Raw genomic sequence first — 26,349 nt, forward strand, 5'->3', positions numbered from 1 at the left:
GCCACTAGCTAGACTAATAATGATGAAAAGAAAGAAGATCCAAATAAACACAATTAGAAATGATGAAGGGAATGTTACTACCAACCCCACAGAAATAAAAACAGCTATCAGAAACTACTACAAACTCCTCTATGCACACAAAGTACAAAATCTAGAAGAGATGGATAAATTCCTGGACACATACACCCTCTTAAGACTGAGCCAGGAAGAAACTGTTTTCCTGAACAGACCAATAACAAGCTCTGAAATGGAATCAGTAATAAAGGGCCTACCAACCAAACAAAAGCCCAGGACCTGATGGATTAGCAGCTGAATTCTACCAGATGTAGAAAGACGAGCTGGTACCATTTCTACTGAAACTCTTCTAAAAAATTGAGAAGGAGGGACTCCTCCCTAAGTGATTCTATGAAGCCAGCAACATCTTGATGACAAAACCTGGCAGAGACACAACAAAAAATGAAAACTTCAGCCCAATATTCTTGATGAACATCGATGCAAAATTCCTCAACAAGATACTTGCAAATCGAATCCAGCAGCACATCAAAAAGCTAAGCCAACATGATCAAGTAGACTTCATCCCCAGGATGCAAGGTTGGCTCAACATAGGCAAATCAATAAATGTGATTCATCACATAAACAAAACTAAAGACAAAAAACACATGAATATCTATATAAATGTAGAAAAGGCTTTTGATAAAATTTGACACCCCTTCATGTAAAAACCTCTTAATAAACTAGGTATTGAAGGATCATACCTCAAAATAATAAGAACAATCTATGATAAACTCACAGCCAACATTATACTGAATGGGCAAAAGCCAGAAACATTCCCCTTTGAAAACCACCATAAGACAAGGATGCCCTCTCTCACCACTTCTAACATAGTATTGGAAGTCCTAGCCAGAGCAATCAGGCTAGAGAAAGAAATAAAGCACATCCAAATAGGAAGAGAAGAAGTCAAACTATCTCTGTTTGAAGATGACATAATTCTATATCTAGAAAACCTCATAGTCTTGTCCCAAAAGCTCCTGCAGCTGATAAACAGCTTCAGCAAAGTTGCAGGATACAAATTCAATGTATAAAAACCACTAGTATTCCTATACACAAACAATAGCCAAAATGAGAGCCAAATCAGAAAGGCAATCCATTCACAATTGCCACAAAAGCAAGAAAATACCTAGGAATTCAGCCAACCAGGGAGGTGAAACATTTATACAAGCAGAACTACAAAACTGCTCAAACAGAAACAAACAGGAAAACATTCCATGCTCATAGACAGGAAGAATCACTATCATTGAAAAGGCTATACTGCCCAAAACAATTTACAGATTCAATGCTATTCTTATCAAACTACCAATGACATTCTTCACAGAACTAGAAAAAACTATTTTAAAGTTCATGTGGAACCAGAAAAGAACCTGAATAGCCAAGGCAATCCCACGGAAAAAAAAAAAAAAAAAAAAAAGCTGGAGGAATCGCACGACCTGACTTCAAACTATACTATTATACAAGGCTATAGTAACCAAAGCAGCATGGTACTGATACGAAAACAGGCACATAGACGAATGACGCAGAGTAGAGAGCCCATAAGTAAGGCCACACAGCTATGGCCATCTGATCTTTGACAAAGCTGACAAAAACAAGCAATGGGGAAAAGACTCCCCATTCAATAAATGGTGCTGAGATAGCTGACTAGCCATATGCAGAAGATTGAAGCTAGACCCTGTTTTTACGCCATACACAAAAATCAACTCAAGATGGAATAAAGACTTAAATGTAAAACCCCAAACTATAAAAACCCTGAAAAACAACCTAGGCAATACCATCCTGGACATAGAAATGGGCAAAAATTTCATGACAAAGCGACCAAAAGCAATTGCAAGAAAAGCAAAATTTGACAAGTGGATCTAAGTAAACTTAAGAGCTTCTGCACGGCAAAAGAAACTATCAACAGAGTAAACAGACAAACTACAGAATGGGAGAAAATATTTGCAAACTGTACCTCTGACCAAGGTCTAATATCCGGTATTTATAAGGAACTTAAACACATTTACAAGAGAAAAACAAACAACCACATTTAAAAGTGGGCAAATGACATGAACAGACATGAACTTCTCAAAAGAAGTCATACATGCAGCCAACAAGCATATGAAAAAAAGCTCAATATTACTTATTATTAGAAATACCATTTCACACCTATCAGAATGGGTATTATTAAAAAGCCAAAAAAGAACAGATGCTGGTGAGGTTGCAGAGAAAAAGGAATGCTTGTACACTGTTGGTGGGAGTGTAAATTAGTTCAACCATTGTGGAAAGCACTATGTCAATTCCTCAAAGAGGTACAACTAGAACCACCATTTGACCCAGCAATCCTATTACTGGCTATATACCCAGAGCAACATAAGTCATTCTACCGTAGAGACACATGCATGCAAGTGTTCATTGCAGCACTGTTCACAATAGCAAAAACATGGAAGCAGCCTGAATACCCATCAATGACAGAATGAATAAAGAAAATGTGGTACATATACACCATGGATACATATACACCATGTGGTACATATATACTATGAAACCATAAAAAAGAACAAGATCATGTCTTTTGCGGGAACATGGATGGAGCTGGAGGCTATTATCTTTAGCAAACTAACGCAGGAACAAAAAACCAAATACCACACGTTCTTACTTCTAAGTGGGAGCTAAATCATAAGAACTTATGAACACAAAGAAGGAAACAACAGACACTGGGATCTACTTGATTAGGGAGGCTGGGAAGAAAGAGAGGAGCAGAAAAGATAACTATTGGGTACTGGGCTTAATACCTGAGTGATGAAATAATCTGTACTACAAACTCCTGTGACATGACTTTACCTGTGTAACAAACCTTCTCATGTACCCCCAATTATAAAATAAAAGGGTTTTTTTTAAAAAAAATTACCAGACATGAAAAGAAACAGAATCAAGCGACTGAAAATGAAGAGGAGAAATGAAATAATAGAAATTGATCCATGAACATCTCAGATTTTGGCATTGTTAGATAAAGGACTTTAAAACAACTAAATATTTGCAATAAAGGAGGGGAAAATGATGTGAGGAAACCCCAGAAGTGTAGCAATTCAGTCAATTTTTCGATGACTCACTTTTTGAGAATGTTGCCTGGATGTTGATGTACACTTTGTCTTCATTCAAATTATTCCAGTATCTTAAAGGTGACAATAAACTACATCTTCCAGATAAACATATATACTTACAATGTTCAAACTGTACACAACGCCCTCAAATATAACCTGTTTCTCAGGCCACACCGGCCTTAGTGTAAAAACATGATTACTGTGAAAATCAAAAAACAGTATTTATTTATTCCTGTCCTTATTAACTCAGGTGAAACTTAGTTGCTCTTTTTCCTGTATAGATAGTTTATATTCCTCAGGCATTTCGTTTATAACCTGGCAATTTTAATATTATTTTTTGTAAGGACCTTTTTTTCCCAGTATCCTATAAATTCATAGAACTCTTACATAGAGTTCTTCAGGCAAGAACTCTTCTTGCCTGAAGCATTTTTAACTTACTAGATTGCTAGCATTTGAGAGTACGCATTTGGATATTATTCTTTCTCCAGAGCTCACTAATTGATCCATAATAAGAATTCAAAAATTAATGAATTAATTGCATTCTTGGGCATTTATCCCAGATAAATGGAAACTTATGTTACACAGATGTTCACAGCAGCTTTATTGGTAATAGCCCAATCCTGGAAACAGTCCAGATGTTCTTCAATAAACAATTGGTGAACAAACAAATGTCTTTACATGAAAAACAAACAAATGTCTTTACATGAAATACTACACAGCAATAAACAAGAACAAACTACTGATACCTGAAACAACTTGGATGAATCTCCAGAGAATTATACTGACAGAAGAAAAGCCAATCCAAAAGATTTCATACTTCCTTACAATTATACCACAAATGGTGGGATTTCATCTATATAACATCATTGAATGTTATATAGACATTCAGTATATAATGACAAAATTCTAGAAATAGAGATCAGAGAAGTTGTTGCCAGGTATTAGGGATGGAGTATGGGATGGGGAGTGGGAGCATAGGTATGGCTATGAAAAAGCATAGGAATGGTACTTGTGGTAATGAAACTGTTCTATATCTTGACTATCAATGCCAATATCCTGGTTGTGATACTGTATTACAGTTTCACAAGATGTTACAATTGGAGAAATTCGGTAAATGGCATATAAGAACCCATTGCATTATTTCATACAGTTGTATATGAATCTATAATTATCTTAAAGAAATTAATTTTAAAAACAAATAAATGAAAATCAGGTCAAACATCCAAGTTTTATTTACATATAATCTTGTTTATGATTCTAACAGTTGAAAATTAAATACATATTTTTAAATCTTCTCCATTCAGGTAAAAAAAATTTTTTCAATGGAGAATGTGGCCATATCTGGCCCATCGTAAATTGCTTTCCTGCCATATCTAATATACTTTCCACAGCATCTCATGCTTGTTTAGGCTACCTCCTATACAATCAAAATGCTACTCAACAATCAATGAGCATATTACATGTAATCCATGAGTATATGTTAATTATATACAGTATTGTTAAATTCAGTATTCTTTAAATACTCCATGAATTAGCTCTTACATCAAGGACACAAACTGCTTTGTAAAGGCTTATTGATTGACCAAATCTATGCACTTATTTCTTATTAAAATTGTTGTTTTTATTTTAATAAAAGAATATGGAGAAAAAACTCAATTTATTTTTATATAGCATTTTTTTGAGGATCCTGAAGGAAAGATTGAGTTACCACCATCCTTGAAAATTTATTCCTGGAAACGTCCACAAGATATTTTATTTAGCCGGGTAAGAAAGTTTTTTGTATTAAATAAAATACTTACTATGTGGATGTATTATGCTACTGATAAAAATTTGCATTTATTGTAATGATTTAGGGTAATTTTCTCTTGTGGTATTCAGTAAAAAAGTAATCGCTTTTTGGCAACTACTCAAAACTAAATGTTTATTAATATAGTTCGATGTTTCTTGCACTGGTTTCTAAGAGATTATTGAATTTTTGTTTAGAACCTTGATTTTTCTTCTTCCCTCCAAAATGCTAACTTGTAACTTAAAATGTTGTATGAAGTTATTCCTTAATTTCTGATTGACACACTTCTTTCTGCTTCTTTGCATGAACATTCATAACATGGAGGTCTGTTTTCTCTGGTGTTTATTAGCATTAATATTCCAGCCCAAGAGTTTTGCACCTAGATACCTCTATTTCAGGGATTCTTGAAGCATTTTCCAGAGTACCCTTTTATTTCTGGATCTCATGCCCAACTACTTGAATCATATTGACTGGAATGTCACTCAATAACTTTCATTTTTAAATAGCACTTATAGAGATTAAGAGATTAAATCTTTAGACACACTAGTCTATCTTCATAACAGCTATATGTTAGTTTGAATACATTTAGATTTTCCAAGGGTTTAATTACAACTAATGCCTTTTTTCTTCCTTGAATCTGCTATTATTTTCACCTAATGCATAGGAAACCAGTGGGCTGAATTATTTAGGAGTAGTCAAATTGTTGTAATAAACCTGATTGTTCTGTACATTTGTGGAATCCATTAAAGCTATGTATCTATATGAAATTTACTTTATTCCTAAAAGTTTTACCCTCATTAGAACTGCTACTAATTCAAGAAAATATAATATATCCACCATATTTTTCAAGTACTCTTACTAGTTGAGTAAATCAGATGAATCTAAATTCAAAGATTAAATAAGATGCAAAAATAATATCTTAACTGCCAGAGTATTTTTTGAATGCCTACTTATAAGATATTTGAAATAAAATAAACAGAATATATATGAGCCATGCTTTTAAGTTACTTATAGTATTAGATAGCATTGACATGAAGAATATGAATTTGGTGATGTTAACATAATGTACTTAATATTAATGTGTTACTAACAATATTCAGTCTCTCCTCAATATAAGTACATAGCTTACATTTCATACAAATAAAGGGTATGAATTCCACAAGATGATGATGTTGTAAATTTGGATAAGTTAAAAAGTTTTTTCCCTGAGGTTCCCTTGGTCAAGGAGGTGGGTCTGCCCAGTAATTTGGGGTGGCCTTAGGATGTTACTTTTTAGTATGTATTCCCCCTTTCCTTTTTGGGCAAGATATGCCAGAGGCAGTATCAATGGTCAAGGTTTTATTTTGGCTCATATTAATGTCAGGCTGGTGTGGCTACATGTGCCAGGCCATTATGTTCCTTGGCGGCACCCCTATAGCCAAGGGACTTAGAGTCAAAAGACTTACAGACAATTAACCGTTTTAGGCAAGATAGGACTAGAGGTAGGCAGGCGTTTATTAAATATTAAAGCCCTCTTAAGTAATATAAGAGCCCCAAACTAAAGTCAAAAAGCAAGGTTACAAAACTGACCTGTCTTTAAGTTTTATGTGTTGAGCTATCAGATGTTTAGGCATCTGTGTGCCCAGCAGTCAAGACTCTGTAACTTAACAGCAGAAGGATTAGTTAATAGCGCCTGATAAGAAACCTTTCAGTGGGGTGAAGGTAGTGATACTAGAGTCCATGACCTGACTGGAAGTTGTAAAAAATATTTTACAACCTTGTAGTGATTAATTTTTATAATTTTGATAAGTTTCAGCAACAAATCAGAGGCTGAATTTAGAAGAATTTAACTTCTGATGACATTTGTCAAAGATGTTAAAGGGCTCAAAATATTTGATCAAAACAGAATCACAGGCTGGCTATGGTGGCTCATGCCTGTAATCCCAGCACTTTGAGAGGCTGAGGCAGTTGGATCATTTAAGGCCAGGAGTTTGAGACCAGCCTGGCCAACATGGCAAAATTCCATCTCCACTAAAAATACAAAAATTATTCAGGCATGGTAATGCATGCCAGTAATCCCAGCTACCCAGGAGGCTGAGGCATGTGAATCACTCGAACCTGGGAGGTAGAATTTTCAGTGAGTCAAGATTGCACCACTGCACTCCAGCCTGGGTGACAGAGTGAGACTTTGTCTCAAAACACACACACACACACACACACACACACACACACAAAACAAAACAGATTCCTGAGTCTGATAGTTAAAAGACTTTAAAGGCAATATATAAGGTTACATGGATGTAAAAACCTTAACTCTTTTTAGTCTCAGGGTTTTAAGCAATCAAAAACCTAATAATAATAATATAGGAATTATCTTGATAAAATATAAAATCTTGTTTATTTTAAAGCCAGTTGCCCAAAAAGCAAAGAGAAATCTTTTTTAGTGTGACTGATTTTCCTTACAGAAAGCCCATTTAGATAACCTAGAAGTCAAACATGATGAAAAAAAGTACTTGAAGTGAATCAGACACAGGAAGAGTGTGTTCAAAGTTATGAGTATAGTAGGGGAATACATAATTTTTACTAACTACATGAGAGGTTTTCTGATTTCATTGAAAAATTTAGACATATCAAAAAAGCCAAGAGCACAGAATCAAGTTATAGTTTGGAAAAACGTTGCCTTTATTCTATACTTTATTGCTTTTATTTTATTTTTAAGATAAAACATTTTAGCATCAGGCCACAACAACAACTAGAACCAGATGAAAAAAGTTACAGGATCTAATGAAAAAGCTGAAGGAGAAAGTTATCATCTTAGCCCTTCTGAAGGGGAGAAAGAGTTGAAAGCAGCAGAACACAACAAAGTGGAATTTTTGAATATGATTCTGATAAGTTTTTAAAATAAACAAATAATAGAATTTAAATAAAAACTTATAGTAATTTTATTGAAAGAAAACAAATACCTTAAGAAAACCTTTCTTTAACATAAGGTCCAATTTTAGAAAGACTCTAGAAAATAATTTAAAAATATATATAGTCAACTTTATCACATACAAAGTTTTTAAAAATAAATTTCCCTTTGTGAACTTTGTCACAACTTACACAGACCATATATGACACGTTTGGACTTTCTTGTTTTATGTGGTCTTCTTTTTTAATTAAAAAGTCATTTTATTTTAGGCCAAACATTTACCATCTAAGTTTTTTACACAAAATTATTATTTTTATAACCTTTTTTAACCAAAAATATACTTTCATATTTATATAAATCTCTCTCTCTTTTATTTACTTTTTTTTTACTTTATTTTATTTTTAGAGATAGGATCTCACTATGTTGCCCAGGCTGGTCTTGAACTCCTGCACTCAAGTGATCTTCCTGCTTTGGTCTCCCAAAGTGCTAGGATTACAAACATTAGCCACTGTGTTCAGCCACTGTATTAGTCCATTCTCACACTACTATAAAGACATACCTGAGACTGGGTAATTTATGGAGAAAAGAGGTTTAATTGACTCACAGTTCCACAGGCTGTCCAGGAGGCATGGCTGGGGAGGCCTCAGGAAACTTACAATCATGGCAGAAGGTAAAGGGGAAGCAAGCACTTCTTCACATGGTGACAGGAGAGAGCGAGAGTAAAGGGGGAAGTGCATATACTTTTATACCATCAAATCTCATGAGAACTCACTCACGATCATGAGAATAGCAAGGAAGAAATCTGACCCCATGATCCAATCACCTTCCAATGGACTCCTCCCCCAACATTTGGAATTACAATTCAACATTAGATTTGGGTGGGGACACAGACCCAAACCATATAAGCCACCTTTTTAAATAAAAAACTTTTAAATAACCCCTAAATTATATAAAATTATTTTTAAATAAGAAGACAATTTATAGAATTATATATTAACTAAAATTTATATTTTTAGTAATGTTAAATTTTCGTGAAAACCTAAGCAGCAAGAAATCCTTAACTGTTTATCAGATGTTACCATTTTATAAATGAAACCATTTTACAAATTTTAGAAACACATATTTTATATTAAACCCATTTTTAGTTGGAAATGACCCAGATATCCAACGAGCATCCAAAATCATTTTAAGATTTTAAATTACACAAAAAGTCTTCCTACAAGCATTTATCTTATTTTTATGTACTCAATTTTTTATTTTTAACAGTGTATAATAGATTACTTTTGAAAACTGAGATATTAAACAAAGGTAGTCATTATTTAAAGTTTTTTTTTTTTTTTTTTTGCTAACCATTTATCAAGTCTGTGAACATCAGGTATTCACCTAAATAAGAATCTTGAAGTGAAATATGTGGGCATTTTGCTGATAACTCAGAAGATTTAGCCATTTTTGTTGAAACAACAATATTAAGTTAGTCTTATCTGTTTTAAAAAAAAGTCACACAAAAATTGTTTTGTTTTTGGCTGGGTTGATAGTCTCACAATATTTGTGCCAAACTTTGACACCTTAAAATAAGTAGCAAAGGCAAACATAAAACTTATCTAGACAAAAATGTATGCTGATGATTCTGAAGACATTTTTATTTTTATTTTACTAATTTTTTTTTTTAAGACAGGGTCTCACTCTTACCCAGGCTGGAGTGCAGTGGCATGATCACAGCTCATGGCAGCCTCAACCTCATGGGCTCAGGTGGTCCTTCCACCTTAGCCTCCCAAGTTGCTGGGACCATAGACAGACACCACCATGCCCAGCTAATTTTTCTATTTTTTGTAGAGACAGAATTTTGCCATGTTTTCCAGGCTGGTCTGTTAGTTCCTAGGTTCAAGCAATCTGCCCACCTTCGCCTCCCATAGTGTTGGAATTACAGGTGTGAGCCACCATGCCTGGCTTTATTGTACTAATAATCTTAAAACAAGTTTTATTTACCAAAGATTCATATGAACTTGAAAAGCATTTGGACTTATTTTATGAATACTCATTTACTCATAAGCCAGTTTGGTAGTATGTTAGACACAACAAATAGCACAATACATGTACATATACATAAACATATCTAAACATGTATATATATTATATATATTCACATACACAAAGATCCGATAGTTTTTATCTAAGAACTCTAGCCATGAGACAGCATCAAAAACTCACTGCCCTATAAAAGATAACTAGATCCATGTTATTTTTGAGAAAATTGGGACCTGTCCACATGGTTAAACTTTCTTTGCCCTGATAGGTAATCCTATAATAGCTGTGGACCAAAATTTTGGGTAAAGCCGTTTTCATTCTTAAAAACATGTTTTATCCTTTTGTCTTCGGTTTTAAATGAATTTCCAATGTTTACATTTTAGCCGAAACTGGATGAACTGTATAAGAAAAATAAAATATCCGAATAACCTTGAAATCATAAGTTTTATCTCAACACCAGTAGCTTAATAACAGCAGATTCAAAACAGGCAGAAAAGAAAAGAGAAATAGAGAGCTTTAGAAGACTCTCCTTAAGTCTATAGTTGCGGTTAAGTATTTGAGCTCCGACTTTTTTTTATTGTAATTTGCCCATCAGTTTGTTTCACACAAACAAGCCACAATATGTAACCAGCTGGAGTCCCAGGTAGACTAGAAAATAATTCACGTTTTTTTTTTTTTTTCCTGCACGAAGCTTGACACAGATACAATAAATATTCCTCAGTCCCTCCCACCAAAAAAAAAAAAAAAAAAAAAAAAAAAAAAATCAGGGGCCGGGATTTTGGAAATAGTTTCTCCCCTAGTGAGGAGAGGAGAAGCCTGTTTTGCTGAATTCTGGCAATCAGATGGGTCTGGTCTTGGCTGGTGCAATTGAGATCATTTCAAACCACGCTCAGAAGTAGGGGCGAGACTAAGACACAAACGCGAACGAATCTGACGCAGACGGAGCACTCCAAACTAATCCCTGAAACGGGTTACTGGAGAAATGTCCTGAGACCTTGTCTCAAACGCAGACGGCACCACAGTTTAATTATCCTGCATTAAGCCCAGATGTCACAGAGGCCAACACAGCAGCACAGATGACCTATACTAGGTCTAGACAGCTAGAGAAACCAGACGGCAGCGACAGAGGATTTTCAGGTGCATTCCAGTTGACTTACGCAGTTCTTGAAGCCTGTTGACTTCCCAGATGTTGCTTTCCTCACACCAACAGAGAATGATAGCAAGAGCTCATGCCATGAAAGGGAGGGAAGGGAAATTCCCTGAGACAAAGGCAGTCTTGGTAGCTGCGGGTCCCAGGTATGGGGACAACTAGCCATGAGCTGCTGGCATTTGCAAGTGGCCCCTGCCCTGCCTGGTAGCATTAACAAATAATCCCTGGCACACTGCTGCAGGCAATTGCTCCACTCATTGGAAACCAGGCATACAGGCTGAGTCACTTGAAACACACAGTTTCTCACAAAGGGCACCAAAATGGTAACCGACTCAAATTTGGCCGCTCACTGCCCAGAGGCCAGAACAGGAGAAATGAGATGTGGTGAAAGGAAAGTAACTTCATTCAAATGCTAGAAGTTGGGGAATGGCCAGGCTTATGCCCTTAAAAGACAATTTTTGCTTTAGGGGCTAATTGAGGGAGTTTAAGAAGGAAAATGTGGTAGGCAAAACATGTACCAGTGGTCCAGGAGGATGCAGGTCTGCAAGTCTCTTCCAATGGCTATCTTGAATATTTGCCCATCTGCAGCTCTGGCTGATATCATTGATATCATCTTGACTTTGGCCTGATAATGGTAGACTAATCGTTCATAACTCCACTTAAGCAGGAGAATTCTGCAGCTGGATCTCTATGCCTGGTTTATTTCAAAAGTAGCCCCTGGGATTTTTAAGCAAACACGTAATTAGATAAGTGAGCACTGTGCTTTGAGATGCCTGGTAGGAAAGGAGGGAAACTAAGTTTTACAGTATATTTTATGGCTAACAGCAAGAAAGGAAAAAAAGTTTTAAAATGCATTTTGAAGCTAAGCTACTCGATTACACTGTTATAAAATACCTTAAAATCCTGAATTTAGGATAGCAGAATAAACATGAGCCCTTCCAACCAAAAAGGTTAACAAGTTCTGATCACAGAGTAACTTACCAGACCTGTTTATTTCTGAGAACTAGAAATGAGTGGCCCAGACCCTTGAGCATTGAATGTGTTGAATAGATTAGGATGTCTGAAGATTTATCCTGCCCCAGGTACAGGTATAGGCAGTAGAAGTGTGAAAATGCCATTGTAGAGACCTCTGCCTTAATATTTGTTATCTTTTACAAACTTAACTTCTACTTTTCACTTGTCAGCAGGAGGCTATCAAGACTAATACTTCAAACTTTAGGTATCTAATACTTATTAATATATAGCTTATCAACTTTGGCAATCACTGAAGTATAGGGGCATTTTAGAAGCGTTCCATCACAGCCAGTCAAGCCAGAAGAAACTATGTTTATAATTGATGATCTGCAGAGTCAATTCAAGCCTTTAAGGTAGTTTTAGGTAAATTTTTCTCCAACACTTTTTTATTGACTTTTCAAGATGCTACTTGTGTAGATGAGTGAAAGTAATTGATGGTGTTACTTTCCCTAAAAACCTGATTCTCCAATCAAAACCATTTTCATGTTAATTTGGTATGTTAAATATATATACTTGATATGAATTATAGATGATTTTTTAAAAGTTACAATTCATATTTCCCTATTAGTTTTATTTTATTATTATTTATTGGTACCTGACTTAGATGTGTACTAATTAAATAATGACCATTAAAATAATTTTTTAATCTAACAGGATATTAACTTGAACAAGATTTTAAAAAGCTATCACAATCTCAAACAAAAATTTTACACTAACAAAATAGACAATAATCATTAAATGGGAGAAAAGCTATCATGGCTAGTATTAGTCATCCGAGATGAAGATATTTTCCCTGCTATCAGATGTTAACTAAGTTTTCAGTTTTAGCTTTAGTGGTTGGTTTAGATTTTAAAGCAGTGGTCCCCAACCCTGGTCCATGGACCAGTACCAATCTGTGGCCTGTTAGGAACTGGGCCACACAGCAGGAGGTGAGTGGCGGGCGAACAAGCAAAGCTTCATCTGTACTCATAGCCGCTCCACATCACTTGCATTATCACCTGAGCTCTGCCTCCTGTCAGAGCAGCAGCATTAGATTCTCATAGCAGTGTGAAACTTACTGTAAACTGTGTGTGCATGTGAGGAATCTAGGTTGCATGCTCCTTATGAGAATCTAATGCCTGACAGTCTGTCACTGTCTCCAGTCACCCCGAGATGGGACCATCTAGTTGTAGGAAAACAAGCTCAGGGCTCCCACTGATGCTACATTATAGTGAGTTGTATAATTATTTCATTACATATTACAACGGAATAACAGTAGAAATAAAGTGCACAATAAATGTAATGTGCTTGAATCATCCCCAAACCATCCCCGACTCCTTGGTTCGTGGAAAAATTGTCTTCCGCTAGACAGGTCCCTGGTGCCAAAAACGTTGGGGGCCACTGTTTTAAAGTACTTTTTAATCTCTCAGTTTGTGCGTCTATTCATGCTAAGTTTATCTGCATAAGGAACGGAAAACCAAATATCGCATGTTCTCACTTATAAGTGGGAGCTCAGTGATGAGAATACATGCACACATAGAAGGGAACAACACACACTGGAGCCTATTGGAAGGTGGAGGGTGGGAAGAGGGAGAGGATCAGAAAAAATTGCTAATGGGTACTAGGCTTAATACCTGGGTGATGAAATAATCTGTACAACAAACCCCCATGATGTAAGTTTACCTATGTAACAAACCTGCACATGTACCCCTGAACTTAAAAGTTAAAAAATAAAAATAAAAATTTACCTGCATATATATGTATTTTATTCCTATAGTAAAATACTGTATCTTATTGACATTAAATTTCTATCACCTATAGCTCTAAGAATTATCTTAAGGAATAATGTGTTTATTTCTTATTTCTCTGGTTGTGAGAACTGAAATCAGGGTGACCTATTTCCAGCACCAATCGATTTATGCCTAGTGTTCCATTATTGGAACGCTAAGCATGTGGGAGTTATTTATATCCTACTGCTCAAGGTCATTACCAAGGCCTGATTGCAAAAATTCAAAAAATTGCAATCTCAGGCAGAAATGGATTAAAACTGTTTCATTAAATTACTTTTTAAATTATTTTTCTTATGAAGTAATATATATATATTTTTTCAGACTCCAGTAGTTGTGAAAAATGAAATCACGTTTGACTTATTTTCAGCAAATGAACATTTACTCTGCAGTGAGGTATGTACAGAAATATGAACTAAAGCCTCATCATGAAATGCCTTCCAGTACTGCCTAAACCATTCCCAGACAGTCGATTTCAACTCTCCCTTGCTCACCTTTAAGTTTTGGTATTATATATATATAATACCAAAAAATATATACGGGGGTGGGTGTTTGAGACAGAATCTTGCTCTGTTGCTCAGGCTAGGGTGCAGTGGTGTGAACACAGCTCGGTGAAGTCTCAACCTCCCGGGCTAAAAATGATCCTCCCACCTCAGACTCCTGGTAGCTGGGACTACAGGGATGTGCCATCACCCCCAGCTAATTTTAAATTTTTTGGTAGAGATGAGATTGCACCACATTGCCCAGGCTGGTCTTGAACTCCTGGGCTCAAGCAATCTTCCCACACGGCCTCCGAAAGTGCTGGGATTACAAGCATCAGCCCCTGTTCCTGGCCAAAAATTGTATATGTTTAAGGTATACAACTTGGTGATTTGATATACGTTGTTAAATATTCATCACAATTAAGCTAACATAACCATCAACTCAGTTATTATTGTGTGTGTCAGTTAATATTGTGTATTATTGTGTGTGTTATTATTGTGTGTGTGTATATGTGCTTTAAGAACACTGAAGAGCTATTCTCTGAGCAAATTTCAGGTATACAATACAATATTGTTAACTACAGCTGCTTTGTTGCAAGTAGATCTCCGTAACTTATCTTTCAGAAGTAAAACTTTGTACCCCTTACCAACATCTTCCCATATCCCCCTCCTTCCAGACCCTGGTAACCACCATTTCTCTATCTGTTTCTCAGACTTTTGTATTTTTAGATTCCACATATATGTGAAATCATGCAGTTATTTGTCTTTGTTTGGCTTATTTCACTTAAGGTAACGGTATTTTACACACCAACATTCAAAAGGGAAATGAAGTCTCTTTAACTGAGTTTAGTGAGCCTCTATTCTCCTGCCCCTGGTCTCAAAGTAGCTGTATTCTCTCCCTCTGGGCTTTTCCCCTTGGGTTCCACATGACCAGAAATGGACATGAAGTGGCTGCCCATCCTGCCCTATGCCACGTCAAGAGGAGGGTACAGTGATGTATGATGTGACAGTGCAAGGGAAATTGGGGTGTACTTGGATTGCAATACCTCTTCCTAACCAGCAAGGTTTTCAGCACAGCTGTCCTACTTCCTGTGGGAACTCATCTCCCCACCTCCTACTCCCCACCTCCCTGCCCCATGTTGGGTTGGGTTTTATTCATCACAAGCAGGCCTGTTCCACTCCTCTAAGTTAATTAAATCAGAAACAAGAACTTTTAAAAATTATTTTCTCTTAAGGCTCAGAGGAGTGGGGCATAGTCAATATTGATTAAAATACTTTTTCTTATCTTCGATATCTTGACCAATATTAAAATCAAAATATTATATTTCTTCAACCAGTTATACATGTTAGTATAAAATTGTCTCTAAATTATTTTAAGTTTTAGTATAAAATACACCTATTTAATGAATCCTAATCCCACTTAGACTTTAGCTTTTCATTTTTCAAGGGGAGGAAAGTATAAAATATTCTACAATAAATTTTCCAGATATACAGGAGGATATCTGCTTTGTCTTTTTCTACTTTACCAAACATTAAGAATTCCCTAGATAACTCAAATTAAAACATAAATCTTACAAGGTCAATATTAAATATTTAATTTCCTTATAAACCAGGCAGTTAAATATGAGATGAATATTTCAGAAAATCAGATACTACTGAGGTAACAATGGCTTTATTGAACACCCACTGTGACCTAGAGATTTCTTACATACTGTTTCTAGTCCTCACAAAAAAAAATGCTGAAAAATAGCTACTATTATCTACATTCTACGATGAGGAACTGCAACTTAGAGAGGTGGAAGCAACTTTCCCAAGAGCAGAAGGCTGTGAAGATCTGAAAGAGGATTCAAATCCTGGTCTCTGTTTCCACTCTGAAGTCCATCGACCAACTGAGCCTTGCTGCCTGTTAGAAACACTGCAAAGGGACATTTTACTTAGAGCATTTCAACAGCTACAGATCAACCCATGAAACATGAGATTTACAGTATATTTATGTGTCTACCCCATTTTAATTCTTTCACATCTCATTCCTTCACTAATTTGTCCTATTGACATACAAGAGATAATATCCTTATCAAATATCTAACATTTACAAAAGAGTAGCTCGCTCATTTGCCACAATTTTCAGAAGCTTTCTCTCTCACACACACGAACACACCACTGATATAAATGTCAAATAGAAGTCAGTGTCAAATAGAAGTCGATGCCAAATCACCCACAGTTTACTTCGGCAGACAGCTTTCTTAGCTGAGTATGTTTAGTATGAGACATTTTAGTTTGTATTGTGACTGTATTTCCCAAAAACAAAAGCAAGACCTATAACTTTATTCTGTAGATCAGAAATGAAAGTATGGAATACATTACATATATAATTTAATATTATTCTTGGAAGTGGATTTTTTTTACTGTATTTACCCCTAAATTACAGTACCTACAACTGAAAAATAACCAATTAACACTAATGTTTTTTATCTCTAGCTGATGAGATGGATTATCAGTGAAATCTATGCAGTGTGGAAGATCTTCAATGGAGGAATTTTGAGCAATTATTTTAAGGGGACTTCAGGGGAACCTCCTCTTCTCCCCTGGAAGCCCTGGGAACACATATACTCTCTGTGCAAGGCTGTGAAGGGTCATATGCCTTTGTTCAATAGCTATGGAAAGTATGTTGTGAGACTTTACTGGATGGTAAGTTCATTTTCGTGTGCATAAAAACTCATGAGTCTTTCATATTGAAATATACTTGGCCTGGCATGGTGGTTCATGCCTGTAATCGCAGCACTTTGGGAGGCAAAGGCCAAGGCGGTGGATCACCTGAGATCAGGAGTTGGCGACCAGCCTGGGCAACATGGTGAAACGCTGTCGCTACTAAAAAGACAAAAAATTAGCTGGGTACGGTGGTGGGTGCCTGTAATCCCACCTACTCCGGAGGCTGAGGTGGGAGAATTGCTTGAACCCGGGAGGCAGAGGTTGAGTGAGTTAAGGTCTCGCCATTGCACTCCAGCCTGGGCAACAAGAGCAAAACTCCAAAAAAAAAAAAAAAAAAGAAAAAGAAAAAAAAAGAGAGAGAAGGAAGGAAGAAAGGAAGGTTGCCTTGCACACCATTACTTAGGCTAGTGCAAGATAATGCAGTTTTTATAGGATATCAATTGTGTAGCTACAGACAGAAACTGTCCTGCATATGTAATTTGTGATTAATGAGAAACACAGTTGCTTCTCCTGTGATGCCAGTCCCATGGGCACTTTAAATGGGTTCTGCCTAGACCACTGAGGTATGGCCACTGGTTGTAGATGCTGGTCCTGCCGCTGCCTCTGCACTCTCATGCTGAGGCGAGCGGGGCAGGCAGGTGGATGCACCGGGCTTCCACCTTCCTCTTTCTTCTCTGATGTGGTATCAGGGTCATGGGCAGGAGGCAGTGCTAGCCCATGGTCCAGTCCTCTTCTGGCTTTTGCTGTAGCTGAGGGGCCTGATCCCATCAGTTCTTTGTCCTGAACTTGAGATTTGTTTTCATGTGAACAAATCTTACCCTGAGACAGGAAGATGTTACCTCTGCCTAAAAGGAAAGCAAATAGGATAGTAGGAAGTACAAACAAAGGATCCAAAACCCCTTATAAATATGGCAAAGCAGACTCACACTAAATTAGCAATACTAGATCATATCAAACTCCTCTGGGTTTTTCTTGGCCCTTGTCACTGGAAAAGAATGTTCTTCTTGAACACTTAAAGGAACGGGAAAGTATTAAAAGTTAATAATTCCATTATATATTTATGAAAATGTAACTTTTTCTTTCATAGTCCTGAGCCATCTATCTTCCTGGGATGGGGAATGTTGAAGGGCCAATAATGAGAAATTATTAGGATAATTACAATGGGAAGGGAAAAGGGAAAAAGGTAATATAGCTTCTAATATCCAAAATTGGATTTTTGTTTTTTAAACATTCACAGCAAGACAATTGGCCTTGAAATTTGGTTAGAAAATAACTTTCTAAGTTACTTTATTTATTTACCAATAAAGAGGACTATTTTCTAGACTAGACTTTAGAGTTTTAAATCTGTGCAGAGGAGCAAGCAGAAGGGTGTGGTATTAAAAAGGTGAAAAATCTAGTGGATAGTGTTGAGGGAGTACAGAAAGAAGGTACGCAGAAGAAAAGTGAGGAGGTAAAATGCCTGGGTTCCCATCCCACATTTGTCTAAACTTGAGGTGGGAGGAAGGTCAAAACTATGAAGTATTTTAAAACATTGAACCAACCCTGTTGGAGGAAGGTCAAAACTATGAAGTATTTTAAAACATTGAACCAACCCTGTTGATTTATTTCTCATTCTCTCTTTCTGCTTCCTGACATCCCTCCTTGGTTTTCAAATTTTCTCCTGCATAGGAGTTAACATTCATTAACATCACTTTCCATTTTGCAAAGAAAATGTGACTTATTTCTCCTTAATCATACTGATTATTCACAAGCTCAACTCCACTTGGTTCAGAAATTTCTTTAAAAATGTATTGAGCCCACTTTGGAAATCTCAGTCTGTTCCAGTCATTTAGCCCATCTCTAGATAATTTAGCCCTTTAGGGAACGATGTGGTAGAGACTGGACCTCAGCTCCACTGGCTCCCTCTGTTTCCTCAGTGGTCTCATCAGAGGAATGCCTGTAGAGGATGCTGTGAGCACTGACATACCTGTTCCCTATGAATTATTTTGGTAGGCATGTGATAGAGAGGCAGCTGCCTGGTTTTCTGATTAGTAGAATCTGTTCTCTCTAGGCTTGGGGCAGAAATTTTTATTTCTTTCTACCTGATCACCAGCTGATAGTGCTGAGTCAATATCTGTGTACATATTAACATTAGTAAGAAGTTAGAGTCAATTCTTTCTTCCATGAAAATCCTATGTTGTTGGTTTTATATTCTTTTCTTCCCTTTCCAGACACACTCAATTTGATTTTGATTTTTTTCTCTTCCAATTCTAGTTCAGCATTTGTACATGTCTGTCATTTACTTCTCTCTGCAAATATTTGGGAAACATGTTTACAAAATATGCATTGTTACTTCTACTTCTTGATTCAGTACAATACACTACAGATTCATCTGATATCCTACACATATTTTCTTTCCCGTGTCCTATCTTGTGAGACATGATGAGTCTTCTTCTCACTGTTTTTCTTCTTTAGTTTCTTAAAGCTTTCTTACCTTTTTCTTATTGGAAATTGATTTTTCTTCTCTGCCTTATCACAAATATTCTTCTCCCTCATTCACTTTGTCCTGTAAAGCATTTATCTTTATCACTTCTTTGAGGCAAACCAACCTCTCAGAGCCTCTTGGCATGACATTTAAAATTCTGATTTTCACACCAGGTTATCATTTTTTCTATGAAAGTATTTTTATTATTTCCAGTTTGGATTCTAAGTAAATTGCATCAAGGTTCTTTGACCTCAGCCAGATAAAAATTTATTGAGTAGCATTAAGAACAGGGTTATGATACAGAGCAGCTCTCTCCCGTCTTTCACCTGGGAATGATGATACTAATGCTGGGACACATATCATCTCGTCAAGTGCCTTCCAATGGCAGCATTCCTTTGGGTCCCCGAAAGAAGCAGGTTAGCTGTTGCTCTGCACTTGAAATATGTATTGCTGATGGCAGCTTTTCTCTGAGTGGCTCTGTGCTTTCAGTTGTCTCTGATAAACAGAGAAAACACACACATTAGGACCAATAATTTTTCCCAGTTGCCATCAATATGTTTATATAAAAAATGCATTTGCTTTATTTCTGACTGAGCCTTATACTGCTTAACCACAATGTTATTCTAGAATTCAGAGTTTTCTAACTTTGGGGTACAGAAACCCCCCAACATCAAACTAGCTGTTGTACTTCTTAAACATCCACTTCCCGTGCCCCACTCCAGACCTCATGAGTTTGAATTTCCAGGGTACAGCCTGCAATCCTGCGTTGTAAGTAAACTCTCTCATCCAGTGACATTTTTGTTCATTAAATTTGAGGAACAATGTTTGCAAGATATAAATTATGACAAAATTATTTTTCTATCATTCAATTACTTTGTTCCAAAATGGAAATGCTTTATTTCATTATTTGTAATATTATACATGCTTTTAAAAAAGGAAATTCAAATACTGTTAAGATGTTCAAAGTATGCAGTGCAAGTTCCCTGTAATTTTACCACATTTAATCACAGCAAATGGTTTATGTATATCCTCCTAAGCTTTCTTCTATTCTTATAAACATACATAAAACTATTGTACATAATTTATAACAATAGGGTCATAGAAACATATTATACTGTAAACTATTCTTTTCCCTACACATAGGCATTTTCTATGCTAATATATATTGATCTACTTTGTATTCCATTGTGTGAGATATGTAAATGTAATATATATTGCTAATTTGATATTGGTAAACATTTAGGTTAGGACCAGTGTTTTACCAAAACAAACAATCAAACAATGCTGTAAAATTTCATCTTTATGGTATATAGTCTTTGCCCATTTGTACGGACTTCTTTTTCTAGGATTTCTACCATATGGAATTATTCCATCAAAATATTTCCAAATTCTTAATTTTTGATAAGTATATTCAAGTTACTCTTGTATTTTAATTTGTCTGTATAGAACATTTATATTTGATGTAATTGGAATTGAAGTCTGTGATTTTATTCTTTGTTTATTCTTTGTTACCTTTCTTATTTTGTGTGTTACTTTGTATTTATTGCATTCTTAATCCCCTTTCCTTTACTCCTGTATGTTTCTTGGGCATTCCTTAGGATTCCATTTTGATTGACCTATAGTGCTTTCAAGCAAATCTCTTCGCTCTATGAATTAAAATATACATGCATAGCTTATCACAGTCAACTAGTATCAGCATTTTACCACTTAAATTGGAATATAAATACTTTACCACCAGTTAGTCTCCTTTATATTCCTCCTTTTCTAATATAGCTTTCTTTTCTTTTCTTCTTTACATTTTTTTCTTTTTCTTTTTCTTTTTTTTTTTTTTTTTTTTTTTGGAGATAGGGTCTAGCTCTGTCATTCAGGCTGGAGTGTGGTGGCACAATTATAGCTCACTGCAGCCTCCACTCCTGGGCTCCAGTGATCCTCCTGCCTCAGCCTCCCAAGTAGCTAGCACTACAGGCACGCCATCATCACGCCTGACTAATTTAATTTTTTGTACAGACAGGGTCTCACTATGTTGTGCAGGCTGGTCTTGAACTCCTGACCTCAAGTGATCTTCCTGTCACAATCTCCCAAAGTGTTGGGATTACAGGTGTGAGCCACCACACCCAACCATTAATATAGTTTTCTTAAACATTTCCTGTGCATATATTGAAAACCTCATCATAAATTTTGCTTTTAAATTCAAACGCAATATAAAAAACTTGAAGAGTACCACATTTAGTCATATGTTCATTTTTTATTTTTTAATTTTAAGTAAATATTTTAACTGGCATGTAAAATTTTTCCTTTTTGCTTTCTTATTCCTGATGTTCCATTTTTCCTTTTATTCTCCTTTCTTTTTATTTCTGAAAATTTTTCTTTCACCATTCCTTTTGAGTCAGTCTGATGATGACAAATTATCTTTCCTTTATCTGAGAATGTGTTTATTTTACTCTTATTCCTAAAGAATATTTTCCCTAGTGATATGATCCTGGGTTAGCAGCAATTTTCTTTCAGCATTTGATATCTAGTGTGCTATTAATTTTCAAGCCTTCCAGAATTATCCTGCAGGCCAGCCAGAATTATTCTTCTGGCCTTCCTGGCTCCTGGTGAGCAATCTGTCCTTCCCCTCTAACAGGTCTTTTCTTGCTGCTGGCTTTCAAGCTTTTTTTCTTTTGTCTTAACTTTTAAGAAGTTGGAATTTGAGCTGTCTGGCTGTAGAATTCTTTGCGTTTATCCTATTTGGTTTAGTCTGAGTTCCTTGAATTTGTAGGTTTATGTCTTATGACAATTTGGGAGAGTTTTCAGCCATTATTCCTTCAACTATATTTTTAGCCCCACTCTCTTTTTTTTCTTTTATTCAGTGACAACAATGACATGAATATTATATCTTTTTGCATTATCCACACAGGTCCCTGAGCCTTACGTGATTGTCGATACTATATTTTCCTGTTATTCATAATTTCTATTGATCTAATGTCCAGTTCACTATTTTCTATGCTATCTGCATTCTGCTATTGATCTCATCAACTGAGAGTTGCTTTTTAAATTTTAAGCTTAAAATTTCTATTTTTATGCCTTTATAGCTTCCATTTCTTTGCTGAGAGTTTCTCTTTTTGAATTTGTTTCAAGAGTGTTCATAATTTCTTGTTGGAACATTTTTATGAGAATTGCTGTAAATTTCTTATTTAATAATTCTAATTTCTTTGTCATTTTGGTTTTGTGGTCTGTTGATTATATTTTCCCATTGAAATTGAGACTTTTCTGGGTTTTGGTATGATAGGTAATTTTATATAGTTTTCCGAATATTTGTAATGTTATGTTTTACAACTCTGATTGCTAAGCAAGTAGTCAACGTGTTTAGATTCAGAAGGCACATCCTGGCTCACATTTATCGGCTGTGTCTCAAATGCCAATTTAGTTTATAAAGCCTCTGATGTACTATTCTGGTCTGCCACTTTTGTTTGCTACCCAGATAATAAGACTTCATTCCACAATCTTCTTATATATAATATATATATAACTTAATAAAGTTATATATTACACATATAAATATATGTTATAATGTATATAATATATATCTTAATCTTAATTATATATCTTGACAATTATATATAATCTTAATATAGATCATAATAATCTTATTAAGGTCATATATTTATATAATTATATAATTATGTAATTATATTATAAAATATAATAAATACATAATTATATAAATATATATAATTATATATATAATAATATTAAGGTTTTTTATATATATATATAAAACCTTAATAATATTAGTCTTGTAACAACTAAGGCTACTATACCAGAATACCATAGACTGGTGACTTATAAACAACAAAAATTTATTTTTTATATTTCTGGAGGCTGGGAAGTGCGAGATCAAGGCACTGTAGATCTGGTGTCTGGTAAAGCCCTGCTCCCTTGTTCATAAATGGCTGGCCATTTTCTTGCTGTAAACTTATGTGGTGGAAGAGGAAAACTTTGGTTTCTTCAACTTTTTAAAAGGGCACAAATCCCATTCATGAGGGCTTTACCCTCCTTTTTACCTAATTCTATCACTTTGGGCATTAGGATTTCAACACATGAATTTTGGGGAGAAACATTCCATATGTATGCACACATACACACATGCACACAAATGTATTTTTTATATGTTCAGGATAGATGTGTTCAATATAGATATACATGTTCAGTAATCATACAGTATTTATCCTTTTGCATCTGGCTTATTTCTCTTTGGTTTCTTGTTGATCAAGAAATTAATTAGGAGTAGGAATAATATGAGAATTGGAAGTGTAAGATCAGTGAGGATATATCAAGATAAGCAATAATTACTAAAGTTATATTTGGAGAATCTGTATTTTGACTATATTAAGTCATTTGATTATGTCCAAGCTTATCCATGGTTGTATAATGTTTTGGTTCTGCTACTAGAAACACCTCAATTTACTGCGTTATGCAGTAAGGGACTCCCAAGACTTTGTTCACAAGACCTCATAAATAAAGACAATATTGATATAGACATGGGTGTGCTGTGATTATGCTAAATAAAGCAATAAGCTAAAATATTCAACCAGAGTAGTATTGAAATCCAGTATCTCAGTCTTTCAGTGTAAGATGCTAAAATAAAATTGGAAAACAGTAAATAGTAATGTCAGCCATGTGCAATCATTTACTAGAGAAAAGACTGTAAGCCATTGATGGTATTACATTTCTTTCATCTTATTTTTAGGGTTGCTGGAGAAAGATAACGATTGATGACTTTTTGCCTTTTGATGAAGATAACAATCTATTGCTTCCAGCTACAACTTATGAATTTGAACTGTGGCCAATGCTTTTGTCTAAAGCTATTATCAAGCTGGCAAATATTGAGTATGTAATGACACATTATCACTCACATGAATTAAAAAAAAGCAAACAAAAACATTAACTATACCTTCGTATTGCATAATTTATTTTTTAAAAATTAGTTAAAAGAGAGCTTTTTTCCCTAAACAATGTAAATGCTCTAGTATAAAATAAAATATGCCAAAGCCACTGATTTTTTCTATTAGGTTAACAATAATGCAAAATTCCTCCAAGAAAAAAATACCCAAGAATTATTCTATGTTCAATGCTGTCTTACTATGAATGGAAAGCTGATCATGGAAAATGATGTTTTGCTTAATAGGAGAAAAAATTGTTTTGTGGGAGAAAAATATTGGTTCATCTAAATACTGAATAATATATCCTGAAATCTAGTTAAAGTTTTAGGTTCTGTATATGCAGCAATAATTTACTAATCTTTAAAAACCTGAACTTTTCTGAAAGATTTCAATGTGCACTTCATGATTTTGGTAACATTGGTCCCTTTTGATACATTCATGATGAAAACTACTCATATTTTCTTCAATATTCTTACAAAATTGGTTTCTGTCTTATATTCCTGCCTGACTTGTGCACCAACATATATGAGACACATCTGCTATGTTCTATTCTCTCAGCTTACACTTCCAGAGAAAAGGAGTCGTACCATCCTGGACCTAACAATGCAAAAAATCTTTGATGATTGGGTTGGAAATGCGTGGCAATTTTGCCTCATTGCTCACTGGAAGATGCTCACATACATTGCACAGGCTGGGATTTTATACATGTCCACCTCCTGCAGTTTGTCAAAGATTCTCGATATTTAACAGGACACACTCACATGCTTTAACAGTACATGTTAGAGATTTGCTCACAGCTCAGCCCCCTCCCCTTCTATAAACATTGCAATGTTAGTCAGAAGTCAGGTCTGCTTTGTGTGGATTTTCTTTAGGCACAGCTTCATTTTTCTCTCCCAAGGCTACAAAACAAAAACAACCACTCCTACTGCCATCCTCTTCATTTCTGTTTTTTTCTTACCAGCCCTCAGTTTTCCTTTGGGAATTAGTTTCTCCCAGCTTTTAGCACTTAATTGCAATGATTTTTATAAAAACTCAGCCCAGATCTTTGTAGGTAGCTGAATAGCACTAAGTATTCATACCGGTGGCATGTTCATTTATTTGGGGAAAAAAAAAATGTTCTGAATGTTTCTAGTTCTCAGACATAACCTGAAGTTCTGAGAATCAGAGCTGCTAGAGCAGTGAGGCATTGAATACATGACCTGGGTAATTGGAGTGGCATTTTATCTTTCTTCAAGCTATAGTTCAGTAGAACTTTATAGCAACATAAGTATTAGGGTTATTATTATTGTTTAAAAAAATCCAACTAGTAAATAAAGCAACAAGCTAAGTGTAATACACTTCTTGGGAATTCTAGTGAAAGTTGCCCTACATGGTACAATTTATATTTTTCCATAATTTTTTTCAGATTTTTACAGTACATAGTGATTGCTTTTATATGAGGTTTAGCTTACTACATTTTCCAAATTAACACATAGTAATTTCAATATCAATGTGAGATATGCAAAGAAAAGAGCATTATTTCTATTTGATTTGCAAAGTCACTTCATAAATTTATCCAATGAGGAGTTTAGACTAGTCTGGGATCTATCCCAATAGACACTTATTATCTTTGAAATAGGTAGACAGATACAAATTCGTAATCCATAAACAACAAAGCAGTGCACATTTTAAAATAATGGCATATGTGACTAAGATAGTAAGATTTCTTTCTGAAGAAAAGCACACGTGTTGGTAATGCCAATAACACCACCATTGACGGATAGTCAGCTGAAGCCGTGACTCCCGGGCAGAAGGGAGATATAGCATTTTTGTGTGTAAATGTAAATAGACTAATAACCTCAGGGAAAAAAAATAAGAGGTCTAAATGAGAATAGTGATACTTGGTTAATCATATCCTCGTTTTACTTTATGCTAAGCTGACAGATCCACTCTTCTGTCAGGACAGAACAGATGTTTCTGGTTTCTCCACAGTTATCTAAGGATTTCTGATGCCCATCTTGACTTGCC

The 26,349-nt window shown here is 35.3% G+C and overlaps 1 protein-coding gene across 1 annotated transcript in view; it reads left to right on the forward strand.

Moving 5' to 3' along the window:
* The window catches only part of ADGB (androglobin), a 203,556-nt gene that overhangs the window by 41,181 nt on the left and 136,026 nt on the right, over nucleotides 1-26,349 (forward strand). Inside the window, exons 3-6 of the mRNA XM_002817462.5 lie at nucleotides 4,803-4,895; nucleotides 14,087-14,158; nucleotides 16,723-16,932; nucleotides 24,150-24,289. Coding sequence (XP_002817508.5) covers nucleotides 4,803-4,895; nucleotides 14,087-14,158; nucleotides 16,723-16,932; nucleotides 24,150-24,289 — 515 coding nt within the window. The remainder of the gene's footprint in view (nucleotides 1-4,802; nucleotides 4,896-14,086; nucleotides 14,159-16,722; nucleotides 16,933-24,149; nucleotides 24,290-26,349) is intronic.

This window comes from Pongo abelii, chromosome 5 (assembly GCF_028885655.2).
Source record: "Pongo abelii isolate AG06213 chromosome 5, NHGRI_mPonAbe1-v2.0_pri, whole genome shotgun sequence".
Lineage (NCBI taxonomy): Eukaryota > Metazoa > Chordata > Mammalia > Primates > Hominidae > Pongo > Pongo abelii.